Source organism: Phaenicophaeus curvirostris, chromosome 28 (genome assembly GCF_032191515.1).
Source record: "Phaenicophaeus curvirostris isolate KB17595 chromosome 28, BPBGC_Pcur_1.0, whole genome shotgun sequence".
Classification (NCBI taxonomy): Eukaryota; Metazoa; Chordata; class Aves; order Cuculiformes; family Cuculidae; genus Phaenicophaeus; species Phaenicophaeus curvirostris.
The window spans coordinates 1,358,507-1,379,861 of record NC_091419.1 but is presented as its reverse complement, the minus strand read 5'-3'; the positions used below and the strand labels follow the sequence as shown (position 1 = coordinate 1,379,861).

The 21,355-nt window shown below is 56.8% G+C and overlaps 3 protein-coding genes across 6 annotated transcripts; 2 read left to right on the top strand and 1 right to left on the bottom strand.

Moving 5' to 3' along the window:
- The first annotated feature begins 2,029 nt into the window (after nt 1-2,029).
- Nucleotides 2,030-5,070, top strand: NDUFA11 (NADH:ubiquinone oxidoreductase subunit A11). The gene is made up of 4 exons (XM_069878222.1): nt 2,030-2,147; nt 2,237-2,329; nt 3,911-4,033; nt 4,874-5,070. The coding sequence occupies exons 1-4, from the start codon at nt 2,066-2,068 to the stop codon at nt 4,984-4,986; spliced, it is 411 nt and encodes a 136-aa protein (XP_069734323.1). The 5' UTR covers nt 2,030-2,065; the 3' UTR covers nt 4,987-5,070.
- Nucleotides 5,071-5,914: 844 nt separating this feature from the next.
- Nucleotides 5,915-11,719, top strand: KLHL33 (kelch like family member 33). Of its 3 annotated transcripts, none has more exons than XM_069878021.1 (5): nt 5,915-6,116; nt 7,573-8,100; nt 8,503-9,436; nt 9,860-10,030; nt 10,868-11,719. In XM_069878021.1, exons 1-5 carry the CDS (start codon nt 6,050-6,052, stop codon nt 11,442-11,444), a joined length of 2,277 nt encoding a protein of 758 aa, XP_069734122.1. In that variant the 5' UTR covers nt 5,915-6,049; the 3' UTR covers nt 11,445-11,719. The 3 variants fall into 3 exon arrangements, with proteins under 3 accessions (XP_069734122.1, XP_069734123.1, XP_069734124.1); XM_069878022.1 differs by lacking the exon at nt 5,915-6,116 and adding an exon at nt 6,815-6,848; XM_069878023.1 differs by lacking the exon at nt 5,915-6,116 and adding an exon at nt 7,219-7,242.
- A 1,179-nt stretch (nt 11,720-12,898) lies between these two features.
- Nucleotides 12,899-21,164, bottom strand: GP1BA (glycoprotein Ib platelet subunit alpha). Of its 2 annotated transcripts, none has more exons than XM_069878254.1 (2): nt 20,772-21,164; nt 12,899-15,402 (listed from the first exon to the last, which is right to left on the bottom strand). In XM_069878254.1, exon 2 carries the CDS (start codon nt 15,397-15,399, stop codon nt 13,255-13,257), a length of 2,145 nt encoding a protein of 714 aa, XP_069734355.1. In that variant the 5' UTR covers nt 15,400-15,402; nt 20,772-21,164; the 3' UTR covers nt 12,899-13,254. The 2 variants fall into 2 exon arrangements, with proteins under 2 accessions (XP_069734355.1, XP_069734354.1); XM_069878253.1 differs by lacking the exon at nt 20,772-21,164 and adding an exon at nt 17,141-17,241.
- Nucleotides 21,165-21,355: the final 191 nt, after the last annotated feature.

Here is a 21,355-nt window from a genome sequence, read left to right as displayed (position 1 = left end):
AGTAACCCTCTTGCCTGTAACCTTAAAAAGAAGATCACAGCCATGGGAAATGCAGGGCTTAAGATAAGAAAAGTGTGTAGTTGCACCACCTCCCCCGTAGCCCAGCGCATGGTGCTTCTGAGAAGGGCAGGAAGGATCCAAATAACCTCCTCCTCCTCAGCCATCCCCCCCTGAGCCCAGGCTGGGCACATGCTCACAGTGTTAGAAACCTGCAGGAGTGAAACCCCCACTTTGTGATGATTCTCCTTCTTCCCAGTCACTGTGGGACCAGCTCCCCTGCTTGGGTGTTGTTCCTAACACGACCTGTTCTGCAGTTTGGCCTCTTCTTCTCCCAGCGAGTGTAGAAAATGGTTTATTTCCTTTCTAGAAACATGTATTTGAAAATTTACCGTGTTTCCCCATAATCTTCTCTAGTTTTAGGAATTTCAACTATGATGATGGCCATAATTTGTCATGCAAGATTTCATTAAACTGACTTTTCACTATGTGCTTCTCTTTCCTTGTCCTTTGGTCTTTGTGCACTGACTTAAAGTGAACTCCAGGGTCTATTGTAGGGGGAGCAGATCAGTTTGGAGAGAAGGTTACAGAGGTATTTAATTTTCCAGGGTGATGCCCTCCTTTCTTGTGCTGATGAGCACAGAGCAACAGGGGAATTAAAGGACAATTGTGAAAGGGGCCCTGAGTCGCTCTGGCCTCCTGTGTCCTAGGTGGTGGCGCAGGCACATAAAGAACGATCAAAGATGGTTTCTGTGAATGAAAATCTCCTTTAAGGAGAGGGTTCAGAGTTCCCTTCCGTCTGCCTCCTCTCGAGGACCTAAAGATGTGAAAAGTGAATTTGTAACCAAGAGCACCGGTTCTGTCGCTGGGGTGGGCAGTGATGGCCAGTTCCAAAGACAGAATCACAGGTCCTGCTGTTGGTAAGGGTCACGCAGCCCTTTGTTGGGTCTGAGTTGAAAGGTTCCATAGGAGGAATGACGATGCCTTCTAAACCTCTTCCATAACAAACTGCCCTGGGCCCCTGCTGCTTGTGTCTGCCTGGAATCTGAAGGAGCAGCCGGCTGCTGGGGCAAGGAGCCAGCGGTCCTACGGCTGCACACGAGGCAGAGCGGCTCTGCTGCCATGAACAGAGACCCTCAGCAGCTTGTTCCACTGCTGACATGGCAGAGGGCTCTGGAAGGAAGGTGACCTGCCTGCCATGCATGTTTTGGAGTAATGTGTCCAGTTCTAGAATCCCCAACACAAGAAGGATGTGGAACTGCTGGAACGGGTCCAGAGGAACCACAGAGAGGATCTGAGGGCTGGAGCCCCCTCCTGTATGAGGACAGGCTGAGAGAGTTGGGGTTCACAGAATCATAGAATAACCAGGTTGGAAGAGACCCACTGGATCACTGAGTCCAACCATTCCCATCAATCACTAAACCATGTCCCTCAGCACCTCATCCACCTGTGCCTTAAACCCCTCCAGGGAAGGTGACTCAACCACCTCCCTGGGCAGCCTCTGCCGGTGCCCAATGACCCTTTCTGGGAAAAATTTTTTCCTAATGTCCAGCCTGAACCTCCCCTGGTGGAGCTTGAGGCCATTCCCTCTCGTCCTGTCCCCTGTCCCTTGGGAGAAGAGCCCAGCTCCCTCCTCTCCACAACCTCCTCTCAGGGAGTTGGAGAGAGCAATGAGGTCTCCCCTCAGCCTCCTCTTCTCCAGGCTAAACACCCCCAGCTCTCTCAGCGGCTCCTCTTGTTCTCCAGCCCCCTCACCAGCTTCTTTGCTCTTCTCTGGACTCGCTCCAGAGCCTCAACATCCTTCTTGTGGTGAGGGGCCCAGAACTGAACCCAGGATTCGAGGAGCAGTCTCCCCAGTGCCGAGTCCAGAGGGAGAAGAACCTCCCTGGCCCTGCTGGCCACGCTGTTTCTGACACAAGCCCAGATGCCATTGTCCTTTTTGGCCACTGGGCCCCTGCAGGCTCCCGTTCAGGCGGCTGCGGGCGGAGCTGCGGGCGGGGGTGGCTCCGGGGGTGGGTCCCGGTCCCGGTCCCGGGGCGGTTCCCATCGCGAGAGCGCGGGCTCCGCCATGCCGGGCTACTGGGACGGCCCCGAGGGCGAGCAGTGTCCGCGCCGCGCGGGGCTCTGCACGCGGGTCGGCGCCGCCGCGGGTGGGCGATGGGGAAGGGGAGGGGGGTGTGGAGGGGTGACCCCCGCGCGACCCCGCGTCCGTCTGACCGCCGTGTCCGTCTGTCCGCAGGGCTGGTGGGCGCCGCGTACCGGATCGTGCTGCTGCAGCCCGGGTCGGCGCTGGCCGCGCTCCGGATGGCGGCGAGCGACACGGCGACCATGGGTGAGCGGGGACCGGGCCGGGAGGGGACCCCGGGCCACCCGGTCCCACCCCGGCCCCGGGCAGGGACACCCCCCGCGGGATCGGGGGCTCCGAGCCCCATAAACCCGGCCTGGAGCCCCCCCAGGGATGGGGCAGCCACCCCTGCTCTGGGCAGCCTGGGCCAGGGCCTCCCCACCCGCACAGCAAAACATTTCTCCCTAAGATCTCATCTCAATCTCCTCTCTTTCACCTTCAAACCTTTCCCCCTCCTCCTGTCCCTCCGCTCCCGGATTTCAAGTCCCTCCCCGGCTTCCCTGGAGCCCTGGGCAGCTGCAGCAGGGAGCACAGACAAGGAATCCCGGGCAGTTTTCCTTCTGGAGCAGGAGCATCTCCTTGTGAGGTGCTGGTGACTGTGGGGACCAGTGACACAAATGAACCGCAGAACCATGGAATGGTTTGGATCAGGAGTGACCTCCGAGCCCATCCAGCTCCACCCCCTGCCCTGGGCAGGGACACCTCCCACTGCATCAGGGGCTCCAAGCCCCATCCAACCTGGCCTTGACCACCTCCAGGGATGGGGCAGCCACCACTGCTCTGGGCAACCTGGGCCAGGGCCTCCCCACCCTTATCGTCAAGAACTTTGTGAGAGCTGGGGAGGGGCTCTTGATCAGGGAATGCAGGGATAAGACAAGGGGGAGGAACAGTTTTCAGCTGGAAGAGTAGAGATTTAGATGAGATCTTAGGAAGAAATGTTTTCCCGCTTGCAGTTTCTTAATTCAGTTTATGAAATCAGTTTACAAAATTAAAATGACTTTACACAAAGGATAATGTACAAACTCGTTTTGTCTACTGTCCAGAAACTGCAGGCCCTGGGTGGGCACAGGACTAAAATGCTGGCACAAACCCACCCTCAGGCTGGGTTTCTCAACCCACGACCCTGTGACACTGGATCCAAAGGGAGTTGGGAGCTGAGCTTCAGCCCAGAGCCCAGGCAGAGCCGTGCTGTCTGCTGCACCAAGGGGAACGTGCTGCTGAGGAGCCTGTTCTGCAATTCCCCTGCCCTGTTCGCTTTTGGGGACGTTGAGGGGCTGGAGCGAGTCCAGAGAAGGGAACAGAGCTGGGGAAAGGGTTGGAGAACACGGGTTATGAGGAGCGGCTGAGAGAGCTGGGGTTGTTTAGCCTGGAGAAAAGGAGGCTGAGGGCAGACCTCATCGCTCTCTGCAACTGCTTGAAATGAGGTTGTGGCAAGGTGGGTGCTGGGCTCTTGTCTCAAGTGACAGGGGACAGGATGGGAGGGAATGGCCTCAAGTTGCCCCGGGGGAGGTTCAGATTGGATAATTACTTCACTGAAAGTGTTCTCAGGCACTGGTAGAGGCTGGTTGAGTCCCCATCCCTGGAGGGATTTACAAGAGGTAGATCTCACTACAGCAGCCTGGGTGTGTTGCCCCTAGGTGTCCAAAAGCAGATCTTGCTTGGTTTTCCTCTTTTCCCCCGCAGAGGAGCTGTTGTGGGGCACAGTGTGTCTCAGAAATGTACCTGCTGTGGGTGTAATTCTCCCTTGACGGGCTTTGTTTTGATTTTTCCCCCACCCCTTGTTTACAGCAACTCTGGGAGCTGTTTTCGGCGTAACCACCTGCCTCAGCGCCCAGATCCGAGAGGAGCCGGACAGTCCCCTGGACTATTTCATAGGAGGCTGCGCGACGGGAGCCGTCTTGGGTGCAAGAGGTAATGTGGATAACGCCTGTGGTGGAATGAGACCTTGCTGCATTTAGAAACCTTCCTGTTAGGGAAAAATGTAAAACAATCTTGATGTCTGGTGTATTTGGTAAAAATTCATCTCAGTGTGTGGCTTCCATGTCATGCCAGTTCTGTTGATGCTCCGATGTTCAGGGCTGCTAAGGTAAGTAGAGCTGCTGCAGGGATAACGTCAAGCTTATTTACACGATGAAACCAGAGCTGACCCGGTACTGCTGCTTATAACTTGAAATGGCAGGTATGAAAACCGTTATTGTGGAAATCCATGTTTTCTTGGCAACAAAAGTGATTTCTCACACCAGAAATATAATCTAACGTCTGCCCTGTGAATTTCTCCTGTGCTCTGAGGGCCGAGCCGTGTCCTGCAACTCCTGTGGCGTTTGTCAGGCTGGATGAGCTCCTGCCAGCAGTTGTACCGCTGTGTTTCCTGCCGGTGTTTTCAGACTCAGTGTTAAAGAAGTGAGGGATTTATTTAAATTGTAATTTTGAAATAGAATTCATCTTTACTTCTCCTGGTTGCCAAGCTGGTGCGAGGTCAAAGCAGTGGTTGTTATTTTTGTCCCTGAAATCAGTGATTTCAGATTGCTGCTTAAGGAGATGGTGGGGTGGGTTACAGAAATTGATATTTCAATCTGCAAGCCCAAAGCATGAGAAAACTTGATTTAAAAGTCACTTTTCTGATTTCTCTGGGGAAACAACATCCTTGGTGGTCAAGTGAGTAGCTCAAGGAAAAATGCAGAATGTTCTGAGATCTTCTGTGTGCTCCCTGTGCCCTAACAGGTCTTCTGTGGTCCGATTTCTGTTTTCCAGCTCACAGCTACATGACGGGTACCACTGCGTGTCTGGGGCTGGGGATCACTGCTGCTCTCGTGAAGATCGGGAACAAGGAGGGCTGGAGGCTGGCGGGGCCTCCCAAGCTGTAGGTGCCACCTGTCCTCCCTGCAAGCTCTCTGAATGGGGCAGGTGACAGGCGATGTATAATAAAGACAACTGGCTGTTGTCTCAGAGCATTGCTGTCGTCCGGCTCTTTGCAGCGTTGGGGCTGGGATGCACAGAGGTGAAGCCGTTGGAGATGCTCTGCTCTGCTGCTCCTGCTGACGGTTGGTTGTCATCCTCAAATCACTTCACCTCTGCGTCTCCATGACGTGCACACACTTGAGGGCACAACTACTGTTTGTAGTCTGGTCTTTGAGGAGCTTAGATTGGAAAAAACTAGAGACAATTTCTTTACTGAAAGAGTGGTGAAGCATTGGAAGAGGCTGCCCAGGGTAGAGTCCCAATCCCTGGACGGGTTCGAAAAACGTGTAGACATGGCACTTTGGGACGTGGTTCAGTTGGCACGGTGATGTTGGGCTGATGGTTGGACTGGGTGAGCTTAGAGGTCTTTTCCAACCTTAGTGATTCTGTGATTCTGTGAGTCGTTCTTGCAGTTTTGAGTAGGTCCTGCAGGATTCTTTGGCAAGTGTGGGGATTGCCCCACACTGATCCGTAAGAGTTTCGAGCAGAACTTCTGAAGAGATGCTCGGTTCCAAGCTGAGGATGAGGGATTCGGGGTTGGGGAAGGTGGGAGGGATGGCCCACAACAAGGTGTGTGGGAGCCTGGGGAAGTCTGGAGCCCACAGCTTCAGGGTTAGAGCTGGGGAGTGGCCGAGATCAGAAGGAACCCCTGGAGAACTTCCTTCTGAGCAGATTGCTCAGAACTGCCTCCCATTGAATTTTCCATGTGCAAACTGAAGCAGAGCCAGCAAAGGCCCTGAGAAGGTGTAGAGGGCTGAGGCGCAGGATCCAAGATGAGAGCTGAAGGCTGCATCGTTCAGCCTGGAGAACAGGCGGCCAAGTGCTGGACTGATACTGCGTTCTCACAACTTGCAGGTTACAGAGGAGCCAGGCTCAGGCGCACAGTGAAGCACGAGTTGCAGAGAGGGAAATTCTAACTGGATAAAAGGGAAAAAAAAACTCACAGCTGGGGTAGGGGAGTGCTGAACAATGGACTGGAAGAAGCAGGGAAATCTCCATCTTTGGGACTACGGAGTGCAACCAGACCCATGGGAATGTGAGTGTACAGGGCCAGGACATATGGGGAGGGGATTTGAGTTGATAGGGATGTGGGACAGGGGAGCAGGGAGGCGTGAAGGCCGGGGCAGGAGATGGGGGAGCAGGAGACAAGGTGATGGGGGGACCAAAGGCCAGCAGAGGGGAGGGGACAGCAGCATGAGGAGGCGCAGGCACAGCCGTGGCAGCTCTGGGGGCAGGTGGGGGCTCCTGGGGCACTTGGGGTGGCCCAGGGGTCTGGTGGTCCCATCTGCTCCCTGGCACCAGGGCTGGGGGTCCCCTGGCTGCTCAGTTTGGGGGTTGGTGGGGGTGGGCTCCAGGTCAGGAGCACAGTGGGGATAGGGTGGTGTCATCCCCATGGGACTTTGCATGCAGGGGGTTGTTTATCCCACCCAAGGGCATTTGTGGGGCCCCCATTTCACCTTGGGCTATGGAGGCAAGTGGGACTTAGATGGTGCAGAGCCTCCCTAGCAGGAGTTTCCCAGGATCACTTGGGGTTTACAGCCCTGCTGCCCGAGACAGGAAAAACTCCTGGCAGCTTCCACTGACCCTGTTGCGTGTCCTGAGTGGACCTGGCTGTCCTTGCCACCCTGTTGCGGGGCTCTGGAGCCCGGACCTCCCTCCGCCTGGGCCTCTCCCAGCTCCCAGCCACGGCCACGTGTCCCATCTGGGCTATAATTACCCGCACACATTCCTGGGGGGTCACAGGAGCTTCCCGGAGCAGCGGCAGGCGGTAAGGGGGGACGAATGTGTGGCACGGCAGAGCGCAGCATCCCGCGTGGCGATGCAGGACACGGCACACGGCACAGCGCGAGGACACGCGACACTCTGCAAAGACAGCGAGACACACGTGGGGCGCCACTTGCGACAGGGCAGGGGGGCGGCAGCAGCGCGAGGATTGGCAGGAGGGCACACGGCGTGCAGCGCGACTCACAGCGCGTCGCGACACAAGTGGCGGCGTGTGGTGGGTGGGTGGGGTGGGTGGTTCTGCCAGGGAGCTGCCCCAGGGACCGTTGGCTTTGCTGCTGATGGAGCACCAGGAGATTCCACCATGGGGCAATCGTTGGGGCTTCTGCTGCAGGGTTTGACTGGGGCCAGAGGGCTGAGCTTTGGGGCTGCGGCGTCAGGTGGGGCAGCGGCACTGGCTGTGGGTCAGAAGCTTCATCCTGAGGGTTCAGCGGTGAGGCAGGAGAAGGACGTCAGCCTCAGCCAAGGGGCAGGCAGCGTGGCCTGTTGGCCTCAGCTGCAGGGCTGCGGTTTTGCCGAGGAGCGTTACGTTCAGCTGTGGAGCAGGAGCAGTTCCTGGGGGGCTCAGCTATGGGGCAGAGGCTTTGGCGGTGGAGCTGGTGGTTTCCCCATGGAGCAGAGCCAGCAGCAGGAACCCATGGCCCCAGCCAGGACTCCTGCCATGGCTCCAGAGTGACACCCTGACCTCCCCGCTCCATGTGTTCCCACAGGCAAGATGTGGGTGGCAGAAGGGCCAGCCCCAGCCCAGTGGCACCTGCGGGACAGGGCCCACGCCGGACACTTCTTGGCCGCGGCCGACAATCTCCGCTCCGCTGGACAGCTGGTGGACGTGGCTGTGGGCCCGGAGGGCGACGTGGCCCACGCTGTGGTCCTGGCTTCCGTCAGCTCCTTCTTCCTCCAATTCCTGGAGGGCAGGACCAGAGAACTGTGCCAGGGCCCCCCACCCCACGTCCCCCTGCCACCCGGGGCCACGCTGTGGGGCTGGCGGGCTGTGCTGGCCTTCGCCTACGGGGGATCTGTGCCCCACGGCCGGGAGCAGGAGGTGGAGGAGGCGGCCCGGGCACTGGGGGCCCCACGGGTGGTGGCCGCCTGCGCCCCACAGCTGGAGAACGGCCCCCGGGAGGGGGGTCCTGAGCCTCTGGAGGAGCAGTGGGAGACACTAAGAGCCATGGAGCAACTGCACACCAGCGGCTTGGGCTGCGACCTCCAGCTCCGGGTAGGGGACGAGGTCATCCCAGGTGAGCTGGGGGTGGGGTCCTCTGGGAGGGGCTGGGGAGGGGGACAGGGCACACCGGGACAGCCGAGTCACCTGGCAGGGATGCTGGGGGTCCCTTAGGAGGGGGACGGGGCACACCAGGATATCCCCTGGCAGGGATGCTTGGGGTCCCTTAAGAGGGGGACAGGGCACACCAGGATATCCCCTGGCAGGAATGCTGGGGGTCCCTTAAGAGGGGGACAGGGCACACCGGGACATCCCCTGGCAGGGTTGCTGGGGTGGGGGTCCAGGCAAGGAGAGGAGCCAGAGGTGCCCGTGGGGCTGGTCCCCTCGGAGAGCTGGGGTTTGGGACAGGACACTGACGGGGGACTGTGTGGTGCAAATGGTCCCCTGCTATCCCACTGTATTTCCTCCTTCCCCCTAGTTCAGCGCCTGGCCCTGAGCTGCTCCTGTGACTTCTTCCGAGCCCTCTTCACTTGCCCCATGCGGGAGGCCACCCACGACCCCGCCGCCCCGCTGGCCACGGGGCTGTCCCCGGCCGAGCTGCGCCTGCTCCTCTCCTTCGCCTACACGGGGGCCGTGGCAGGGCCGTGGCCCGCGGTCCTGGAGGCGGCCGAGACCTCCCTGCGCTACCAGGCTTGGGGGCTCCTCACCCTCTGCCTGGATGTTTTCACCCGTGGCTTGACCCCAGAGACCGGTCTGGACGTTCTGGCCTTCGCTGTGGCTTACGGGCTGGCCCAGGTGGGCCGCGTAGCAGAGGACTATGTTTTGGCCACGTTCCCCAGTGTGGTGGCCACACCAGCCTTCCTGGATCTTCCTGCGCACCTTCTCATCCGCCTCCTCCGCTCTGACGGTCTCAATGTCCTCCATGAACTCGAGGCCTTGGAAGCGGCATCGCGGTGGCTTATGGCCAATGGAGATGGCCAAGAGGATCTAGTCAAGGAAGTCCTGTCATCTATTCGCTTTGCCCTCATGTCCGGCCGGGAGCTGAAGAAGGTCCCATCAGTGACTGCTGGGGTAGCTGACCCTAAAGTCCTCCACGAGCTCGTGGTAGCGAGTTTGGCTCCCATGGCCCAGCTGCCATGTCGAGTGCGTTCCTGCCAAGAGGTGCTGGTGGTTTGTGGTGGAGACAAACTGACAGCCAACCTGGCTGCCCGGAAGCCCAGTGGAAACCTCTGGTTTGCACACCGCTACCTGAGCGCTGTGGGGCTGGTGAAGCAGGTGGAGTGGCGGGCACTGGGACACTTCCCTGATGGCCCACGCTTCCGCCATGCTGTAGCTGTGGTGGGAAACGTCCTCTACGTCCTGGGTGGGAAGCGCTACTATGGGGTCCGTGACACCCTGGCCAGTGTCTACAGGTGAGATTTGCAGAGGACCTGGAGGTGCCACGTGATACCAAGACATTGTGGGATCAGAGGAGGCGCTAGTGGAGCCAGAGCTGCTCCATCAGCCCAGGGCATTGCAGGATTGCAGCTGGTCAAGTGGCTCAAAGGCCACCTAGGATTGGTTGAGTGTAGGACTGGGAGATTCCCTGCCACTCTGGGATTTTACAGGGTTTTTGGGGCAGGGCAGGAAGGCTCCTGTCTGGAGATGCTGCAGGACATTATGGGTTTGGTATTGCGAGAAGGAGGGGATATTCCCATGCAAGGGGACCGTGAGGCCCCGGCACATTATGGTTTTGACAGGTTGGTGGTGGGTTGTTGCCCTCAGCGGTGCCAGCATCGCCTCGTGGCACTGCCGGGAATATCAAGTCTCTTGCCCCCTTTGCCTCTCAAATGCAGGTATGAGCCCATGGACAATTCCTGGGAGCGTCTGGCCAGCATGACCTGTGGGAGGAGCTACTTTGCCGCTGCGGCACTTGGGGATTTCATCTACGCCCTGGGGGGCTGCTCAGGGGAGCTCTACTGCACCGACACCGTGGAGTGCTATGACGTGGTCAAGGACACCTGGAGGTGAGACTGTTCCACGAGGACCTGCTTTCCTCAGCCTTAGTAGCCCCTTGCACTGGCCAATGGTGCCCACTGAGTGGCCTTTGGGTCACCGAGCCTCCAATGGAGAACAGGCCTACAGTGGCCTTTGGGAGAGATCTGCTGAGTGCTGAGCAACCACATCCCTTGAGCGTCACTGGGTGTTGGCCAGTGTTGTCTCTTGGGTGGTGGATGAGTTTTTGGCCAATCGTATTCCCTGAGGGTCTGTTTGCCATCTGCCAATGACACAAGTCACCGGGGAACAGGATGAGAGGGAATGGCCTCAAGCCCCACCAGGGGAGGTTCAGGCTGGACACTAGGAAAAAAATTTTCACAGAAAGGGTCATTGGGCACTGGCAGAGGCTGCCCAGGGAGGGGGTTGAGTCACGTTCCCTGGAGGTGTTTAAGGGACGGGTGGATGAGGTGCTGAGGGACATGGTTTAGTGATTGATGGGAATGGTTGGACTCAATGATCCAGTGGGTCTTTTCCAACCTGGTGATTCTATGATTCTATGAAATGTCTTCCAGCTATGTTCATTAGATGCTCTGTTGGGTGTTGGCCAATATTGTCCATTGAGGGAGTCCGCTGTGGGTTGACCGATGGTGTCTTTTGCTGTCTACTAAGTGCTGAGCATTGATGCCCCTTGGGCGTCCATTATCTGCTTGCTGATGGCACCCACTGGGGCTCCTTAGGTGTTGGCCAGTGTTGCCTGCTGAGCAGTCAACGGAACCATGGCTCACTGAGGAACTTCTGGGCAGGTAGCCACCATGGGGAAGACCTGTTTAACGTGCCCTTCACCTGCTCCCTCTCTCCTTGCCCAGGAGGTGCCAGCCCCTGCCGATGTCTCTGTGTGGGCTCGTGGCGTGTGCCCTGGATGGTGCCCTCTACGTGTCGGGGGGGTGTGATGAGGCGGGCCAGTGCCATACGTCCTTGCTGCGCTACATCCCAGGTGCCTCTGCCACGGTGCTGGCCCCCATGAACGGCCAGCGAGCCGGGCACATCATGAAGGAGGCAGGCGGGCAGCTCTATGTGGCTGGGGGGCTGTACCAGAGGGAAGGGCAGACTGGCTACAGGGACCAGCTGGCCTTTGAGGTCTACAGCCCCAAGCTGGACATCTGGGTCCTCCTCAGCCCCCTGCCCCAAGCCCATGTAGTAGGGGGCGCAGCTGTGTTGGGGGGGGAACTGCTCGTACTCGGAGGGTACAGCCATGAGACCTACCGGGACACCCACTTGATCCACGCCTACCAGCCAGGCATGCGGCGCTGGATCACTCGAGGCACATTGCCCCACGCTTATACTGACCTCCAAGCCTGTGTCCTCACTTTACCCCCTGCTTTGCGTGGCCCCAAATGCCTTGAAGACTCCTTGAGATCATCTGACACCCCCAATAATACTTAGAGGGGCTTAAAATCTCTGCACCTCACACCGAGATCTCCAGGCAGCATCCATGGGCACCTCTATGGGATGAAATTACCCCCAGATCCCTCCCCTAGAATGGGTTCCTCCTGTGGTTTCCAGCAACCTCCCACCCCTGGGCACATGGCCTAGGTGATGGGGGTGCTGTGGGACTCCCCACACTGCAACCCTGCACTCCCCTGCCCTGAGCCCTTCACCGGGAGCTGGAGATTCCCCAACTCCCACCCCTCTCCTGGGTGAAATAAAAGTGGCTCCTGAACTACCCACATGGGTCGCGTTGTTTCTCCTGGGGAACCCAGACATCCAGGTGCTTCTTGCAAGGAGCAGGAGAGCAACAGCCTGAGTGTCCTGTATGGGTGGTGGGGATCAGGACTGCCTGCATCCCTGGGGCCCCTGGGGAGTGGTGGGTGGAGGGCACTGGGGCTCTGGGTGCGTTGGGCATGGGGAAGGTGTGAGTGTTTGAGAAGCATCTTGGGTGCCTGGGGGATCCTGAGGGAATAGGAGAGTCCTTGTGGTGCCAGGGTTTTGGGGTAGATGGGGGATATTGGGAGGTCCCGGGGGCTTTGGTGTTCCTAGGTGGTTCTTGGCATCCTGGAGTGACCCAGAGTGCTTGGTGTGTGGATGGATGGACGAGGTGCTGAGAGACATGGTTTAGTATTTGATAGGAATGGTTGGACTTGATGATCCGGTGGGTCTTTTCCAACCTGGTGATTCTATGATTCTATGTGTGAAGACAGGGAGAATCTTATGGAGGACTTGCAAGAAGAGGTGGAGGTAATAGAGATTCTGGGAGCTATTGGGGTATCTTTGGCGAAGGAATTGAGGATCCTGGGATGTGCACGGGAAGGTTGCAGGTTCTCATGGCTCCCTCAAACAGTATTTTAGATGGGTCTAATGACTGCTGAGCAACAGGGATAGTCGCACCACTTGGTCTTTGCTTCTGTTGACCCAGCCTAGGCTTCTCTTGCTCTCCCTGGTGCTGGGTGCATTGCTGGGCCGTGCTCACCTCTCTGCTGACCGAGGCAGGCAGTGCAGTGTGGGGCCATTTGACCCCACCAATGACAACATCTGTCACCTCACACCTCCCCAGATGTTTGGGTGACTTCTGCACCCTGGACATTTTGTTGTAGTGTGATCACTCATGAGTCACATCCATCACCCCTCAAAGCCTCCCACTGTCCTCCCCCAATTCCAGCCACCCATGATGGGCTGTGCAGAGGCATCAACATCACCGTTTCCTGAAGTTACTACATGGCAGTGGGACACGCAGAGGGGTGCTTTTCCCACATGATCCAATCCTGCATCTGGGACAAAAGTCAGGGTATAGTGGTATTTTTCCCCTCTATCACTGCAGACAATTTTGTCCTTCCTGTACCCATGTCCTGCATGGGAGGTCAATGAAATGAAACTGGCACCCATCTGAAATTTGGGTAGAGAGAACATTTATTCTGTGTTTAACAACCTCACACTGAGCTGGGAGCAGAGCGCATCTTGAAGTACATCACTGGGACAGAAGCAGGTGGGACACAGAGCACAAAGCAAGCTCTGCTTCCCCGCAGTCACCTGGAACTAGGCAGTGTCAGCCCCAAACCATCACCAACTGGAGGACAACTTCCCTGCCAAGCGTGCAAGGAATTAATTCAGATCTGGAAACCTCAGGGTGCGTGGGAGTGACACCAGGGGAAGGAGCTGGCTGGCTTTCTCCTGAGTGAGTAGATCTTTCTCCTGTGAAACAGGGGTACGTGAAGCAGAGCTGTGACCTCCATCTCTTACTCTGAAAGCACAGAAGCATTTACAAGGTGTTGCCAGCGTATTTCACTCTGACCTCACCGATGGCCTCAACACCCCTGTCCAGGCTGTAAGCAGAAGGGGTCCGCAGGGAACTGAACTCTGGGACCACGACCTCTCCGGACAAAGGCTTGGACGAAGCGTTCAGAGGACCATGGTGGATCCACAGCTCCTTTGTGGTGCAGAAGGAGGAAGTTGCAGGAGGACTGTGCTGTATCCCCAGGTCTTTAATTGTGCAGTAAGTGACCTCAGGACACAAATCTACTTCCTTGATGGTGCAGAATGTGGGGCGCTGGAGGCGGCTTTCAAAGCCGCTGAAATGCATTGCAGAGCTTCCTGATGACTCCCTCCACTCTAGCAGCGGATACTGCACCACTTGGGTCTGCAGGGACTTGCGCCAGGAGGGCCATCCCACCAACCAGACCCATGCCAGGCAGCCTGCTAGCACCAGCATGGTCAGGACCAGCAGAGCCAAGGAGGCCAGGTAGAGCATCCAGTGCAAGAGGCAGCAGTGTCTCAGCACCCACTGCCCCCACTGTGGACCCTCCCCACCTGCCCGCAAGCGCAGCACAGGTGCAGACAGTCCTGGGGTGGAGCAGGGACAGAGAGGGAGCGGTGCAGGTGGAGGAGAAGGCTCAGGCTGGGTGATGCGTGTGGTGTTCAGGGCAGCTGGTGACGTTGGGGTGGAAAGCACGGTGGTGGAGACCACTGGTGCGGTTGATGTCAGCGGAAGAGGTGAAGATCTGACAATGGAAGAGGCCTCTGGCACGGCAGTAGAAGGCATTGCCATGGAAGTGGTGGAAAACGCGTCAGTGGACACCATGGGAGTGGCGTAGCTGTTGGTAGTGCTGGAGTCAAGGGTGGTTTGGCCATGGCTGCTGGTGTTAGGAGGTCTGGTTCTTGCAGTGGCTGGCAGTGAGGTGGTGAAGGTGAGGGTGGTGAAGCTGTGTGGGGTGCTGGTGCGAGCAGCAGTGCTGGGGGTCTGTGCGGGTGTGATGGTGGGACTGGCTGGTGCAGGAGTGGTGGCACTGGGAGTTCTGGTGCTTGTGGGCATTGCAAGTGCAGTGCTTGGGGGAAAGGTGGGGCTATAAGGGGTGCTGAGGGGAGGTCCTGTGGTAGCGAGGAGAGGCCAGGTAATAGCATCGGTCATAGTAGTGTGCTCTTCAGGGACGGATGGATGTGGGGGCAAGAAGGGGGTTATGGTAGCTATCTCCGTCTTTTCTTCCCCATCACTGTAGTCATAGTCTTCCTCCTCATCTGCGTCCCCCATGTTGCCACAGTTGTCCTCGAAGTCGATAACGGGCTTCTGCCAGTGCTCTTGAGGGCTGTGGCACAGCACCTTCTCTGGGGCCATCTCCACCTTTGTCTTCTCCAGGCCTCGTTCGGGCTGATAGACGACCTCACCGTTCCGCCGGATCCAGGTCCGCAGGTAGTGCAGGTTGCAGTCGCAGTGCCAGGGGTTCTCAGTGAGGAAGACGTATGCAAAGAAGTGTCCCTCAGGGAAGAAGTTGGTGGGCAGGGTCTGCAGGCGGTTTCCCGAAAGCCAAAGGGTCTCCAGATTTTGCAGATCTTGCAGCAGCTCCTTGGGGAGCTTCCGCAGGAAGTTGTCGGAGATGTCCAAGTCCTTGAGCGCCCTCAGCCCTGCAAAGACATCCTGGGGCAGCGTGTGCAGCTCGTTCCCCCGCAGGTCCAAGTCCTCGAGGTGTGGCACGGCACGGAAAGCCTCCGGGGCCAGCATCACCACGTTGTTGTGGGCGAGGACGAGGCGGGTGAGCCCGGGCAGGCCCTGCAGGTCAGGCAGGGCCACCAGCATGTTGCGGGAGAGGATCAGCTCCCGCAGGGACGGCAGTGGGGTCCTGGTGTCCATATCCCCCAGCTCGTTGTCAGACAGGTCGAGGTCCTGCAGCAGTTTGAGGGGCAGGAAGGCAGCGGTGGAGACGGACACCAGGCGGTTGGCGTTGAGCAGCAGGATGCCCGTGTCCGTGGGCAGGCCCTGGGGCACTGCGCGGAGAGCATGCCCCGTGCAGTTCACCTCCAGGATGTCCTTGACCTTGTTCATTTCTGATGGGCAGGGCTGGCCTGGGTCGGCAGAGCCGGCTGGGAGCAGCGGGGCCAGGACGAAGAGCGGGAGCAGGACAGGGATCCACATAGCCTGGAGGGGAGAGCCGAGAAGCACAGGCAGGCATGCACCTGACTGCTGCCTTTCTTCACAGCCAAGCACCATTCATAGAATCATAGAATCATAGAATAACCAGGTTGGAAGAGACCCACCGGATCATCGAGTCCAACCATTCCCATCAAACACTAAACCATGTCCCTCAGCACCTCATCCACCCGTCCCTTAAACCCCTCCAGGGAAGGTGACTCAACCACCTCCCTGGGCAGCCTCTGCCAGTGCCCAACGACCCTTTCCGTGAAAATTTTTTTCCTAATATCCAGCCTAAATCTCCCCTGGTGGAGCTTGAGGCCATTCCCTCTCATCCTGTCCCCTGTCACTTGGAAGAAGAGGCCAGCACCCTCCTCTCCACAACCTCCTTTCAGGGAGTTGGAGAGAAAAATGAGGTCTCCCCTCAGCCTCCTCTTCTCCAGCCTAAATAACCCCAGCTCTCTCAGCCGTTCCTCATAAGGCCTGTTCTCCAGCCCCTTCACCAGCTTCTGTTCGCAACGGAGCTGGCACCCCCTGCCAGACCCTCTGGGAACCCTCTGAGTCCCGCAGCTCCTCCCTGGGAGGATGGCAGGGAGGGATGAGTCCCTCATCTATTTGACCTTATCACTGTCTACAACTATCTGAAAGGAGTTTGTAGGGAGGTGGGTGTTGGTCTCTTCTCCCAAGTGCTAGGTGATAGGACGAGAGGGAATGGCCTCGAGCTGCACCAGGGCAGGTTCAGATTGGACATCAAGAAAAACAGCTTCACTGAAAGGTTTCTCGGTTGAGGCTACCCTGGGAGGTGATGGAGTCACTATCTCTGGAGGTATAGACAGGCAGATGAAATGTTTTGGAATATGACTTAATAGTGGACAGGTGTGATTGGGCTTGATGTTCTCAAAGGTCTTTTCCAGCCTAGTGATTCTATGATTGCTAGTATCCATCCTACCATCTCATCCTTGGAGGGCACGAGGCTTGGCAAGGAGACACCATGTCTGCCCTTTTGCTCACCTCATCCTCCTTCACAAGAGGGAGAACCTCATTTGCACAGTGCCTCCTCCGCCGGGGTGGCATTGCAGCCCTCACCGCTGCAAAAGCAACGGCTCCATGGTGTTCATGTCCCTGCAACCCCACCTGCGCCCCAGCCCAGAGAAGCCTTGAGCTAGAAGAGGCTCCCTGAAAATCCTGTTACCCAACGCCAGCTGAGCCCTCTGCTTGACTCGAGTTCACAAGGTAGGAGCATGAATCCTATGAAAATAGCTTCCCCTGCACAGATGTGTCTCCCCAGAGTGCCCGGTCCCCAGTGGACACTCCTCCTTGGCACTCACCCGTGGACCCTCCAGCGTTTGCTCTCTGGCCACTTTGCCTCCCTTGTGCCCAAGCACCGGGTGCTGCTCTGAGCTGCCCAACCTGCCTATCAACGTGCCCAGCTGTGGGAATGGAGCTGCTGCTTCCTGAGCATCCAAAGCCATCTCCTGCCCTTCAGCACAGCCCTCACTGCAACTGCACTGCAACACCACTGTCTCCTCAGACAAACCTCAACCAGAAACCGGTTCCATAATTTCTGGCTTCTGTGCAATAAAAGAGAGAGGGTTGGATGCATGAGGAGCCCTTGCACGCTCTCTCTGGCCACCAAGCTGCACCTTGTCACATCCCAAGAAAAAGGTCCCTGGCACAAAAGTCTGCCCTTCCTCTGCAGCTCTTTCTCAGCAGCCACCAGTGAGAAACAGGTTCTGCACGTTACCTCAGTGAGTTGTCTGTGGTGCAGATGGGGGATCCTTTCCTTTTGTCTTGCCAGGAGAAATGGATATGGCTCTTCTGGAGAGCTGCAAGGCAGCTTTAACGTTTGTGGGAGAAGCCACAGCACAGACCAAGGGAGGAGATTAGAAGCAGAGGAAGGAGCTCGGTTTTGCAGTTCCTCCTGCTGGCTGTCCCTGCAGCCGAGCTGTCTCCACTTCCCTGACCCTCCAGTCACTGCAGAACAGTGCAGGTCTGTAGGGTCACCCAAATGCTGCAAGGGGAGGTACTATAGAGGAGAGACGCTGGCTTTCTGCTGGTTTTCCATTCTGTGGATTGGGGTGGGACAACCCTGGCCAGCAGCTGAGCGCCCACCAGCTGCTTGCCCACTGCCTCTGTGGTGGAATGGGGAAAGAACTGGAAAAGCGAAAGTGAGGGAGGAAAGAAAGCCCTTGTGGGGCAAGATAAAGACTGTTTAATGTGAAGGAAAGAGAGAGAGAGAAAAAAAAAGTTATGCAAAAGCATTCACTCACCACCCACCACCAGCAGATCAGTGTCCAGACAGTTATCAAGCTTTGGAAAGACTCCCCCCTTCCAGTTTTATTGCTGACCATGGTGAGACATGGTATGGAATATCCCTTTGATCCACTGGGGACAGCTGACCCCTCTGTCCTCTCCCAGCCCCTCTCACCCCCAGCTCATTCTCTGCAGGGGTATTTTAGTTCCATTTGTAGTAAGAGGGCTGGAGAACTTGAGGGGCTTTCGGCTCTGCATTGGTGATTTCCAACAGAAAGAAGGGGATAGGAAGGGAGAGAGCAAACATAGCCCTGGTCTTCTCACAGGATCACAGGGACTAAGTCTGCGTGTCGGTTCCCCCTCCACTGCGCTGTTCTTACTGTCACCCTGGACCTGAAATGTTCCTTGGACCTGAAGCGTTCCTGACCAGTTGCTTTTTTGTGACACAGACCCTTGTTCCCAACCCACACCCCCACATTCCCAACTCACAGCCCTTATCATTGCTTCTGCATTGCTGTCTCCCTTTTCCAGGTGGATGAATGCACCAGGACACTGTGAACCTTCAAAAGGTCCTTCACCTCACCTGCTTCATTCCCTGAAGGAGGAGGAGCAGAAGGCTGCGCCAAGCCTTGCTGAAGGGGAAGGTGCACACTGTGCAGGAGGAAACGGGTGCACAGGTCAGGAGTGAACTGCAGGAACACTCTTCATGTGGCTGGTTATGAGCAGTGAGGAGGAGGCCAGGAGAGATCCTGGGTCCTGACATCCATGTGGGGAGAACAAAGGATCAGGGACAGTGTCTCCTTGCTGAACTTGCTTCATAGAATCACAGAATAACCAGGTTGGAAAAGACTCACTGGATCATTGAGTCCAACCATTCCTATCAATCACTAAACCATGTCCCTCAGCACCTCGTCCACCCATCCTTTAAACACCTCCAGGGAAGGTGACTCAACCCCCTCCCTGGGCAGCCTCTGCCAGTGCCCAATGATCTTTTCCGTGAAAATTTTTTTCCTAATGTCTGAACCTCCCCTGGCGGAGCTTGAGGCCATTCCCTCTCATCCTGTCCCCTGTCACTTGGGAGAAGAGCCCAGCACCCTCCTCTCCACAACCTCCTTTCAGGGAGTTGGAGAGAGCAATGAGGTCTCCCCTCAGCCTCCTCTTCTCCAGGATAAACACCCCCAGCTCTCTCAGCCTCTCCTCTTGTTCTCCAGTCCCCTTACCAGCTTCGTTGCTCTTCTCTGGACTCGCTCCAGAGCCTCAACATCCTTCTTGTGGTGAGGGGCCCAGAACTGAACACAGGATTCGAGGAACGGTCTCACCAGTGCCGAGTCCAGAGGGAGAAGAACCTCCCTGGACCTGCTGGTCACACCGTTTCTGATCCAAGCCAAGATGCCATTGGCCTTCTTGGCCACCTGGGCCACTGCTGGATCATGATCAACCAACACCCCCAGGTCCTTCTCCTCCAGGCAGCTTTCTAGACAGACTTCTCCTAGTCTGTAGCTGCACAGGGTTGTTGTGCCCCAAGTGCAGGACCCGGCATTTGGCCTTGTCAAACCTCATCCCATTGGTCTCAGCCCAGCGGTCCAGCCTGTTCAGATCCCTTTGGAGCCTCCCGACCCTCCAGCAGATCCACACTTCCACCCAGCTTAGTGTCGTCCGCAAACTTGCTAAGGGTGCACTCGATGTCTTCATCCAGGTCATTGATAAAGACATTGAACAGGGCTGGACCCAGCACTGAGACCTGGGTAACCCCACTTGGAACTGGCCTCCAGCTGGGTTTAACTCCATTTCCCACCACTCTCTGGGCCCGGCCAGCCAACCAGTTTTCCACCCAGGTGGAGGCAAGAGGGAGATGAGGGTTACATCAGCTGTCCTGCTAGCAGCGATGCCTTTGCCCCACATTTGCAGTCCACTCTCTCATTTCTGTTCTAGGTTCACCTTTTTGTCCAGCCCACCACCTTCCTCCTATGTACAGAGCCTGTTCCCACACTCCATGGGCTGATCTCCCATGATGTTGTTGCCCCAAACTTGATTTCACCCACAGACTGTTTTGAGTTGATGTTTGGAGGGAACAAGTGATCCAGGCTGTTTCCCCACTTCCTTTAGCAGCTCATCAACACTGTACGTGACTCTGGGTAGTAGGAAGGAGATCACGAGGTGATGTTGCCCAAGGGTCATGGAAACATGCAACTGCTTCTCCCCTGGCTTATGGAGCACAGAGCTCCCTCTCCAGTGACGAAAGCAGGGTCTGTATCTTACCTTCCCATCAGCCTTCTTTAGGGACAGGAATGTCTCAACACTCTTCAGAGCCCTGGGAAAAGGGGTCACCCTTGTGTTGCCTGTCCCTGCAGACCTGTGACACTGCTCCCTTCAGGCTTTGGAGCACTCTGACACTGAGGTCGTGGAGCAACAAAGCTGGTGAAGGGGCTGGAGAACAAGTCTTACAATGAGCAGCTGAGGGAGCTGGGGGTGTTTAGCCTGGAGAAGAGGGGGCTGAGAGGAGACCTCATTGCTCTCTCCAACTACCTGAAAGGAGGTTGTGGAGAGGAGGGAGATGGCCTCTTCTCCCAAGTGACAGGGGACAGGACAAGAGGGAATGGCCTCAAGATCCACCAGGGGAGGTTCAGACTGGACATCAGGGAAAATTTTTCATCGGAAGGGCCATTGGGCACTAGCAGAGGCTGTTCAGGGAGGTGGTTGAGTCCCTGTCCCTGGAGATGTTTAAAAGATGGGTGAACGAGGTGCTGAGGGACATGGTTTAGTGGCAGATAGGAATGGTTGGACTCGATGATCCAAGAGGTCTTTTCCAACCTCGTGTTTCTATGATTCTATGAGTTGGAAGGGACCTTGAAGATCATCCAGTCCCACCCCCTGCCATGGGTCGGGACACCTTCCACTGGATCAGGTTGCTCCAAGTCCTATTCAACCTGGCCTTGAACACCTCCAGGGATGGAGCAGCCACGACTTCTCTGGACAGCCTGGGCCAGGGCCTCCCCACCCTCAGTGTGAACAATTTCTTCCTTATGTCTAGTCTAAAGCTGCCCCTCTCTGGTGTAAAGCCATTCCCTCTCATCCTATCACTCCATGCCTTTGTAAAAAGTCCCTCCCCACCTTTCTTGTACCTTCAGGTACTGGAAGGTCGCTATAAGATCTCCTCGGAGCCTTCTCTTCTCCAGGCTGCACAACCCTAGCTCTCTCAGCCTGTCCTCATATGGGACGTGCTCCAGTCAACCTTTGGGAACATGACTCCTGGGAGCTGTGCAGGACTGGAGACACAGGTGAAAGTTCTCAAAGCATCTCTGAGCTGCTCCTTTTGGGCTCCTCCATGTAGCTGCCTGGGCTGAGCATGAACAGACCTACCCTGACACACAGGTAAGGACATCCTCTTTCATGACTGAGAAGCCCATGAATTTAGAACTAATGGTGAAGTCTTCCCTTGGGAAAGTCTATACTTGCTGGACATCAGTTGAATGGAGGATCTCGTGTGAAAGCACATCTGGTCTCATGAAGTTGGCAGTTTCCAATACAGTAAAGTAATGTGGAGCTGCCCAAACCCAAGCCTCATATGAGATGACCTTCTTCCAATGGATTTTTGGTGTGTCCAGCTTCATTTCAGCCCAGAAGGGACATTCTGAGCCAGCTCCAGACTTCTCAGCACTGTAAGCCAAAGCAGAATGAGGAACCAGAGGTGGGATCCACCTCGCCA